The following is a 10,436-nucleotide window of genomic DNA, read 5'->3' as shown; positions in this document are numbered from 1 at the left end:
GAAAACCGTACAAAATAATAGTCATATTCAAAAAATTAATTACCACGTCTTGTCTTATTTTCTTCATCATTGATGTAAAAGTTGACAATATAATACGATGATATATCTCAAGTTTACATGACCAAATAGTTCAAGTCACACTATACCCTTGGATTTTTACCTCATATATGCATGCTTATTGCAATGTATGCATGATTGGAAAGATACTCCAAAAAAAAAAAAGTTAGGGTTTTTGAAGGTGTTCAAGATATGTCATTTTCTTGTTCTTGATAAACATTTGATAATGGGTTGGTAGGCGTGAAATCAGCACCCAAAAGTGATTGATCTGATCGATCCACTGATTTTGATGGTTCTCTTCTCATCCATTGCAAAATTTTGTTTCAATAATGTATATTTTCTCAACTTTGAGATATTGGGTCGGTTTAGTTTTGAAGTTCAAATTAGAATTTTGGATTATACTTCTATTTCTAATAGAACGAGATGTGGAATAATGTGTTGTTTGGGTACAACATCAATCTAATCTAGCTATCTGCCACATCATTCCAACGTAACAAAAACTAATCTATAATAAGAAATTATTGTCACGTTAGTGTTTGCTAACGAATATGAACAAACATGGACCGAATAGAAGCATAATTCAAAATAATGTAATTTGAACCTTTTAACCATTTAAGAAATGTGAATGTGAAAGTTGAATAACTAAGGCCTCGATTATTTTACAATTTCTTTGGTATGTTTTTCACATTTGTTCGCTAACACTTTTTGTTTAATTTTAGTGTCTTCTCCCCTCTTGGCTACTTCTCTTTTCTTTTTATGATTTGTGACCAATTAAATTAGTGTGAATTTCATCATTTCTAGTTTCTTTTATATATATTAGATTATACTTGATCTGGATATGCATTCTAATTCATGATTCAGTTCTCAGCATATGGTCTTTTCGTAGTCTAAAGAGATCAGTTGAGATAAAGTAGAAGCTAAAGAAGGGGTAGCATTTTTAGCCTAGCTCCTACTTTTTGTGGATGTGACCAAATTAAATATTTTCATGGGAGGGGACTTCATCACTTTACCCATCATTTATTTGGGCTCAAATATATGGACATTTTACCGCCTTCCATTGTTAAGGGTCTCACGTTGAAACAATAAGTGATCTAACAAGGGTTTATGATATGAGTAGGTTATTCTTCTCGTTGCAATTTTGAGATGTAACCCCATAAATATTAATACACATAGCACCTGTGTTTGTTTTCTTATAAGTATGTCATACCCATCTTGTTTGATAGATTTTCCTAGTCGGGTAGATATCAAAAAAGACAAAAAAAAGGGCAAAAAAACCCTTCTTTCCAAAGTTCACATAATTCTTAGTATTGTAGACTTCCAAAGTCTACAAAAATGAGAAGCTGCCCATTTTGAATATATGCACTTGGGATTTCCATAGATGATTTCCAAAATCTTGTGTTTCTCAAAGAAAAAAGTTGTCATTATCATGTCTATCCAAAATGGAGAGGGAGGGGATCAAGTAAAGGAAAAGAATGGATAGAGTAAGCCATCACTTTAGAGTACAATAACAAATACAAATAGAGAATCACACAAATGGATAAAACCAGTAGCTGATAAAGTTAAAAAAGGAAGATAAAAACTGATGTCAGCTGCTATATCTGATTTCCACTACATGTGAATACTAGGTTATCAGTCAGAAACATACTAATTAAGTAAGTGGGAGCTTCATCATAAACACTCACAATAACTTATGATTTGGTCACATTTATCCTTAATATGTCAGCATAACAACCTTTGGAGGGAGGGAAAAGACAATCCCTTTCAAACTTGTACACTAGATTTCATGCTCTCTCTCCAATACCATTGAATGGATGGATGAGGCAATCAACTTTCAACTACACTATTGGATCTCGAGAAGATATGATTACTCAGATATTTTAACGAAGACACTGAAGAAGAACATGAATAGTCTCGTTTGATTATCATTTTGTACGGTTTTATTGATGGGAGTAATGAGAAATACAACTAAAGAAGACTAGCATCCAAAAGAATTTGATATTGATATGTTAAAAAGAAAAAAAAAGAAGAACAACATAGTAGTTCCTTCCAGGCTGTTCCAACATGAAGTGACACAAACATCATTCCAGCATGACAGTAGTCAGATGTCAAACTTTGTAAGAAAAGTTCAGATGAGCAGAAAGTAAACGACAGAGCCACAAAATTCAAAGTTCTTATCAAAAAGAAGAGATTGGCTGTTTGTCACTTTCTATTTCACTGACATCATCTATCAATTATGAACTGAATGACCCACTTACCAGTCTTCTTCTTGAGAGGAGCAGAGAATGAAAAGCCTGTAAGGGTTACAGAGGTTCAAGATGGAACGATATTTTGTCCTGGTGTCTGTTAGGATGGAAGAAAGAACAACATGATCACAAGTCTGGGAAAAACATGACAGAATTGTGAGAAAAAACCCCAAAAAGAGAATGAACAAAACAGCTTTATTTAAATAAATTAATTAAAATACCATAGGCTCACAGTCACAGCCCAGAAACAGTGCTGACTGCTGATATTTGCAAAATTTCTTGCAACTCGTTTATTTTGGAATTTGTTATGCACTCATAGTAGATAAAGTTATGAATCTTAACCCCGAGTATTTATTTACAGAGTAGATTCCTCTTCATCTCCATCATATTGACCATTCTGATGAATCTTAAACTGAATTAGCTGTTTTATTTACAGGAGCTCCCAATCAGAGTCAGATCCATAACTAGTTGATGAATTCTTCCTGTCCAGCTTCTGTGAATTGTCTGTAGTGAGTTCCAGATCAATATCTCCATACCAGATTGCTAGCTGTTCATACTCCTTCGCCAACCTCTTTTTGGAAGTAAAAGCATCTTGGATTCTCTTCTATTTTTCAGAAAGTAAAGAAGAACAATAAAAGGTAGAATATTTAGCTCCCTTGATATTGAAGGACACAGAAATATTGGTATTTTCATTTTAGTAGTAAACTCTTTGGTTCTGTTTTTCTTTAGATTATTATATATGAAATGATAAATCAGTTAATTGAGAGAGAGAGACCTTATAAGAACGGAGCTTTTGGGTTCTGCGAGAGACAGCATGGAGATCTCTACAGTCCACAATGTTGCACCCGTCTTTCAGGGTCACCTCATGGTCCAAATCCACTGTTTCCATTTCAGCATCCGGAATATAGCCACTGGAATTGTATGGACAACCTGAGAAATGTTTTAAAATTATTGTTGAATTCTTAATGGGAAGGGTAAAAAATCAAAGCTTTTCTCCGTCATCTCTTTTGTCACTTGTGAGGTTTTATGGAAGAAAAAATGAATCATTTCCAATAGTAAACAGCTAATCTATTTTAGCTTAAACAGATGAGTAACATTTCCATCAACAATGAAAATAGCCAACAGATGGATAACAGCAGGGAATTGAAAGAATAGTATCATAACAAATTTTTGGGACACACCTATTTCAGTAGAGAAATTTAGAGCCTCAGAACTAGTAGATTTGGAAAACTCAACATCGCCATTGGTGCAGAATTTGGGAAGAAATGCACTTCCATTGACTCTTGAAGCATGATCCTCTGTTGAAACATGAGTTGTTTAAGAAAATCAGAAGAAAGCACAAAAACTTATCCTAGGATAGAAGATAAGAGTACAAACCATGTGATTGCATTGATAATGAGGAGCTTCTGGAGGAGGCAAGTTTCGTCTCCAAAGTCTTGTTTTCATAATATGCACGAGTGACCACTTCAAAAGTTGGATGAGTTTCACGATCGGCTGGTTTTCCGATACTAGAGAAGTTTTTAACTGAACTTCTGGAAGCAGAAAGAGAATCTTCTGGTTGGGATTTCAAAGCGGAGACTGACCTTGTCTCTTCTACAATTTTCCCACAAGTTAAACCTAGTGAACCCAGTTCGGAAGAAGTAGCATCTGGAGCATTAGAAGAATAACCAGTTCCAGTTTCAAAGTAATTAGAAGTTGTCACCATCTTTGGTGGGAAGTTAACTGAATTGCTCACTGAGATGCTAGAATCTTGCCCTACTTTACGGGTGGATTCAACATCTGCACCATTAATTGAAGTTTTCAGTGGATCCGCAGTTGAGGTCACAATATCCTCTTGACGCTCATTATCACAATTGCACAAAGTTCCCCTAATTGAATCTTCGTTACACTGGGAAATTAAGTCAGTTGATAATTTCAAATTGGCTTGTGCTTTACAACTTGCATCCGATTCTTTTTCTAATAAACCTTCAGTATTCTTCCACCAAGACAAAGAGCTCGCCAAATTCGGAAAAGAATCATTCGAAACTGAAGTAACCTCTTCATTTTTGTAGTTTATGCTGCTTAGTGTACATCCTGGCTGGTTCTTTAAAGGATAACTTGCATCATGCTCCAACTCGAGGATGGTATCCTTTTTTAAAATTTCATTCGAGTGTTTATCTGTCAAGGCATCATCATTCTTCCCAGGAAGTAGCTCAGATTCCAACTGCAGATGATTACTATCAGAAACCAGAATGGCTTCTTCATTGGTGAAGTTAACTCCACTACAAGCATGCAGATTTAACAAATCACTGTTAAAATCGTCCTTGAAGATGGCATCCTTTATAGGACTCTTAACAAAGTCTTTATCCGTCAAGGCACAATTGATTTTTCCAGAAAGTACCTCAGATTTAGAATCATCGGAGACCACAGTAGCTTTTTTACTTGTGAAGTTTGTCCCATTCCATACATGGCTAAGATGGTTGTTGTCCAAACGATCGCTAGCATCAGGCTCCATGATAACAACATTCTTTGAACACTTGTCTGAGTCATCTGACAAATCTTCAACTGATGATTCTTCATTTGAGGAGTCTTCATCCAACGAGTCTTCATCTGACAACTTTTCACCATTCTTCCTTGAGAGTATGGAAGATTCCAATGATAGATGAGAATCATCCAAAATTGAAATTGTGTTTTCATTTGTAACTTTAACTTGACAAGATGCAAGATTAGGCACATGAATCAAAGGATCACTAGCATCTTCAGAACTCTTGTTTGCATCTTTATCTATCACAGTCACATAATTATTCCCTAAAATTGAGTCGTCCTCCAATTGCAGACCAGAGTCCTCAGAAATCGAAGAATCTCTTTTGTTGGTTTGATTAATTTCACTACTTACACTTCTCAGTGGGTTGCTCAAAGGATCATCGGCTCCTGGGTCCGAGAAGGCATGCTTATCTGTTAATGTGCCATCACTTCTCTCTGAAAGTAGTAGTTCATTGATGGTATTTTCTTTCATATTTTCATCCAAGTCTATATCTAACAAGACATCATCATTCTTTCCCAATGGTAAATCAGCTTTCAGCTCTAGAAGAGAATGACTAGGAACTTGGGCAACTTCTTCATTTACAAAGGTAACTTTACAAGATCCTGGACTCCACTTATCTATCTTATCAGTAGTACCATGTCCCACAGATGATTTACTAGCAGCACTATTTGCAGTTTTTCCTTCATTGTGTGACAGTGACTTGAAATATGCATTAATCGGAACATGTCCCCTCTGAGCCATTGTTTGAGCTTCATGATTCACAGGATCCGCTATAGGGGGAAGTAAACCTTGAACAACATCAGAGTAGAATTTCTTCACATTTTCACTTGCTGAACTAACGTGGTTTTCAACATATTTAACCGTATCCTGTGCATAGTATTAGTTTAATAGTTAGCCACCACATTAATCTTTTGTCAAAATGTTGGATCACTGAATGCAAAGAAGAAAAGAAATTGGGGAAACCTGGTGCATAATACTATCCACTTCCTGGCACACTGCTTCAAACTTCTGGTACATGTTTCCAACCCACGTTATACCTTTATGTTTCAAATCCATTTTTATTCACCTGCAAGATTCAAAATCCTAAAAACCGAAGAAAACAGTTTTACAGAACTTCCAGCTAAAGGATAACTGGTAGAAAGGGCCACAGAAAATTCTACTATCATGCAGTCCAAATTTCCTTGACTGCAAAACCAGGCTGGATTGAACAAGAAAACTACTAGTAAACATATAACAGAAGCTGAAAATATATCTTAACGCTTTACGCAACAAAATGAACTGCAACCCTGTAAAGATCACAATGCTTCAGCCACATCAAGTTCCTCTGTTCTTGGCCAACTAGACCACTAATCGAGAGAACGACCAGTAGGGTCAGTGTACAAAATTCAAACTAACAATAAAATTGTAACAATCACCATCAACAATAGCAGGCCATTTTCCGTGCTATACCAGTAAAATTGTTACTTCAAAAGAATTTTATGTCTTGGGAGGAGGATCAGCCTTAGCTATCTTCAATCGATATTCACTCAGACCCATTGGCTGCTTCTTCTTCTTTACTCACCGGACCACACCAAGAACAAGAAGCATTCAACTAAAAAGTTTAATGATAAAAGAACAGCACCAAATTTCTCCCCAATTCTGGGAATATTTTGTTAACCTTCATGGTTACACCCACAAAACGTTAACTTCCAAGCCTTCTTAATTTCTATAACGTTCTTAGACTCACTCAAACGTAGTAAACAAGATTTTAAAAAGAAAACCCCATCAAACCCAGTGTCCTTTAAACGATCATACTTCCGAACACCAAAAAGATAAACACTGGTGCCACGTGGAAATCAAAATTTCCATTTTGATCAGCACAATCACATTATTTTCCAAAATTCAATAACCAGAACCATTTGATCGAATTCTCAGAAACCATAAAAACTAAAAGGATAAAAATATTCAATATCCATACAGCATTCAACATCGAAAGGGCAAGCAGAAGAAGAACAAGTAAATAATACGGGAAGCAACCTGAGAAGAGCAGATGAGGCGTGGATCAGTGGGTTGGATAGCTGCTCTTCTTCATCAGCAGCGGCACAGGAACAGGGGTTTTAGCCTTCTTTTAAAGCCAGAGAGAATATCTGAAGAGAGGTTTAATCTAAACTTTTAAATTCCTAAATTATAATTTCCTCAAACTAAATTCAAACTTTGTTTTTTTAATTCTAATCTTCCCTATTTAGATTTGTTGGGTTTTAAATTACTATGTATCTAATTCTATATATATAAAAATTGTATCAATACCTAAAAAAAATTTAGTTATGCTTCTACACCTTTTATTCTATATTAATAAATTTGATATTTTTTTTAGTACAACATATTGAGAAAGGATTCGAACTCACAACATATATATATATATATTAATTACTGCTAAATTTGATATTAATTCGTTTAAAATTGAAGGTTGAATGTGAAAAGTATGTCAGATAAATTTGACCTGAATTTTCTATGCTAAATCGACCCATGGGCTAAAAAATTAGTCCACTTAGACATATTTCAATTGCACCCTCCAAAAAAAATGATCTACAAGTTGAGTGAGGTTAAATGCTATGATCAATGAAGTTTATACCCTCTTTATTTTTATTGTTCTTCCTCACCATAACAGGTTGATGATGGAAGAATGGAAGAAAAATAAATGATTTTGGTTTTTTCTTCTTTTTTTTTTTAAATAGTTCTAATCGTTGTTAAATGTTTGTCGAAAATTAAAGAAGGAAACATAATAAACACAATAACGAATATCAATATTGTATTAGTAAAAGATTTGTTTTTATACAAATTTTAATATTCATTTTTTCGATTTTTTTAGATCTTCCACTTTCTAATCTTATTTTGGTCCAAATTATTTCTTTTTCTCTCTCTATTTTTCAATATCTATTTATTTAAAAAACACAGTTAAAACTTTTAAAATTTAAAGAGTAAATAAACACAGATGAATATCAAATATGTAATTCCAACTACAAATTATCTATTAGAATAACCTTTAAATTTATTTTTGAAAAAACATAATATTATGTTATTTACTTTAATATTTTCATTTAGAATTTTGTACAATAATTAATGTATTTTAAATAGCACCTAATTCGAACCAAAAATAACTATCAAAACTATTATGAATTCCTAAACCGCATAAAAGATAAGTTTTCAATTTCTAGTATGAGACTGAAAGAAATTATTATTATTGTTTTTTTTTTTTTTTTGTGAGTTCAACTTCGAACCCGGTTGAACCATTTTCTGGGCCTAAAAGGAATAATTAATAATTAAAAAGATCAAATCACTATTTCATACAAAGACTAATGACAATAATTTTTTTATTTTACATAGTTAAGCATCCATAAGTCTGGACAACAAAGACAACGATATAAGATAACGCTGCCTATTTTTGAAACAATCCCAAATCAGTATAAATTGGATTATATAGATGGATATATTACAAAATCGCCAATAAAAAGAGACGTTACGACCATAAATGACGATAACAAATACAGAATATGAGAGGCTGAGAAGAACATAACATGCTATTTAGATATGAAAATGAGAGCTACATTACTATACACCTCTCATTTTCAAGTTAACCTAATACACAAGGCAACATTTCACCAGTTTAATTAAACCATACGATAAAATTTTCATTTGCTATTATTTTGCTTCTTCACATGATACTTGGTAGATACATTTCATCTTAATTACCATTTATTTAAATAAAATGTCCAGATCTTCAGTGTTATATTGCTCCACCAAGAATCATTTTTTTTTCAAAGGGAGGAGAGTCCCATCTTGATAACATAACAAAATCTTGCAAAATACATCAGAATATCAATAGATTTGAGCTAAAAATTGGCTGACATTAGTGAGAATGTACAAAATGTGTCGCAGAAAGAACCGAGGCTTGGTCAGCTCACCAATTGGATTGCAGATTGTTCACCCTTTTGTGAAAATCAAATATTGATATCATTTGCTTTCCCAAGGAGGTTCACCATGAAGGCTAGCAACTGCTCGAGCTCCATCATCATCTCATAGAACAGCCACACAGTCACAGGGAGCCGAAGCAATTCAAAATCACATAGAAACGAACCAAAGTAGAAAGGCAAATTAGCCACTGCTAACTGAACTTTGTTACAGATAGATGTTACTTTCACTGGGAAAGAATTTGGGATAAAATTGAACTTTACACCAGGAGGGTATTAACTATCTTGGCCTATCTTGGCCCAGACAATCGTTTAAAAGATTTCAAAAACGTACTGTACGCAGAAATGAGAAGATACCAACACTTAACAACAGGCATTACAAATCTAAAAGTAAATAATCAATATGTGGAATTACCATACAAAGCATCATCATAGAGAAGAAATGTCAATTGTCAACCCAAATGTTTGACAAAGGCCAATAAGCCAAACACATCCTATTTCTTCACCAATTAAATAGAATTGTACAACTAAATTGGTGCAATGTACAATTCTCCTAGTAGAATTGAGTGGGCAACACTCCATATCAAAACCCAAAGCGAAGTTCCTTCAAACATGTAGCCACCAGATGTAGTCATTACCCAACTGGTGCAATGTACAATTCTTCTAGTAGCATTGTTAGAAGATCTTACTTGACCAGATGCATAAAGGGTGGAACGTACTAACAGTAGAAAACCATAACTTCGCCCTTATGAGCTTCGCGCTCACAAATGGAAGTCCATGAGCCACAGAAGCTCTAGCCATTTTGTCAAAAGGGCTTAACTCAATATATTTAAGTGAACTCTTTTAATATCAAGAAGTAACCGAGGGTCAAAATTCAAAGGAAAACAAATAGCAAAGCTCCTACCACATCTCAGGTCACAAATTCTCGTAAAAGAACCGTAACAAGGATCTACACAAAGCACCAAAGCAAAAACAGTTTCGTGCATATTGCATTTTACACATCTGACAAACCATAAGTATCCCACACCAGCTTTCTCGACTCAATTACAAAACAAAAACCTTCCTTTTCTCTGCAATCCATGTGCAATAAAAACTCTCGACATTTTGTCCAGCTAGATAACTCCAGTAAAGCAAAAACAAATTCACAATGAACAACTAGCTTGATCACTTTAATAATCCCCAGAATCCAAGGGAAACCGTGCAACTTCATAAAGCAACTGTTGCAAACAAGATCACAAGTAAAATGGTCCTCTATGCTGCATTCAATCTCATCAAACGGCCCAAAGATACATATTTAACTCACGGAACACTACACATACAAAATCAACTGTTTGATTCACAAGTGTTCGATCACCAACAGGTGCATCCAAGACCAAATAATAAGTTGCGTGCAGCACAAAAACTCGAGAAATAGCAAGAATGGTTACTGCCAAAATATCCTTCCAATCACAAGTTCAAGTATGATGTCAAAGAAACATGAAATACTAATTCAACCACTGGAAGTGCACAAGGCAAACCTCCATCCAACATCCAGCAGACATACAAAATCATAAGATCATAAAGCACTCCCCAACTCTTAAATTTTGTAGAGAGATTTTAAGTAGATAGACCACAGCAAATGGCTATCCATATAAAACTTGGGGACCTAGTCCTCAACAAGAAAAA

The 10,436-nt window shown here is 34.4% G+C and overlaps 1 protein-coding gene across 4 annotated transcripts; it reads right to left on the bottom strand.

Annotated features, from left to right (window-relative positions):
• Nucleotides 1-1,947: 1,947 nt before the first annotated feature.
• LOC111006744 (uncharacterized) lies at nucleotides 1,948-6,996 on the bottom strand. Of its 4 annotated transcripts, none has more exons than XR_015788979.1 (7): nucleotides 6,841-6,996; nucleotides 5,788-5,890; nucleotides 3,678-5,691; nucleotides 3,482-3,598; nucleotides 3,076-3,230; nucleotides 2,522-2,904; nucleotides 1,948-2,434 (listed from the first exon to the last, which is right to left on the bottom strand). XR_015788979.1 is itself a non-coding variant. In XM_022278835.2 (6 exons), the coding sequence occupies exons 2-6, from the start codon at nucleotides 5,878-5,880 to the stop codon at nucleotides 2,731-2,733; spliced, it is 2,553 nt and encodes an 850-aa protein (XP_022134527.1). In that variant the 5' UTR covers nucleotides 5,881-5,890; nucleotides 6,841-6,996; the 3' UTR covers nucleotides 2,477-2,730. The 4 variants fall into 4 exon arrangements, 1 of the variants encoding a protein (XP_022134527.1); XR_015788980.1 differs by having other exon boundaries at nucleotides 1,948-2,397; XR_015788981.1 differs by having other exon boundaries at nucleotides 5,788-5,907; nucleotides 6,841-6,989.
• Nucleotides 6,997-10,436: the final 3,440 nt, after the last annotated feature.

The sequence above is a fragment of the Momordica charantia genome (genome assembly GCF_013281855.1).
Source record: "Momordica charantia cultivar OHB3-1 chromosome 11 unlocalized genomic scaffold, Mcharantia_2.0 BLBB01000011.1, whole genome shotgun sequence".
NCBI lineage: Eukaryota > Viridiplantae > Streptophyta > Magnoliopsida > Cucurbitales > Cucurbitaceae > Momordica > Momordica charantia.
This window is presented reverse-complemented; position numbering and strand designations above follow the sequence as displayed.

What these genes read in the sequence shown, in the direction of transcription:
- LOC111006744 (XM_022278835.2), bottom strand. Translation starts at nt 5,880, where the DNA reads ATGGATTTGAAACATAAAGGTATAACGTGGGTTGGAAACATGTACCAG. An exon ending in ATTATCAATGCAATCACATG is followed by an intron (nt 3,599 to 3,677) that starts GTTTGTACTCTT and finishes ATGTTTCAACAG; the next exon opens with AGGATCATGCTTCAAGAGTC. An exon ending in AAAAGCTCCGTTCTTATAAG is followed by an intron (nt 2,905 to 3,075) that starts GTCTCTCTCTCT and finishes TCTGAAAAATAG; the next exon opens with AAGAGAATCCAAGATGCTTT.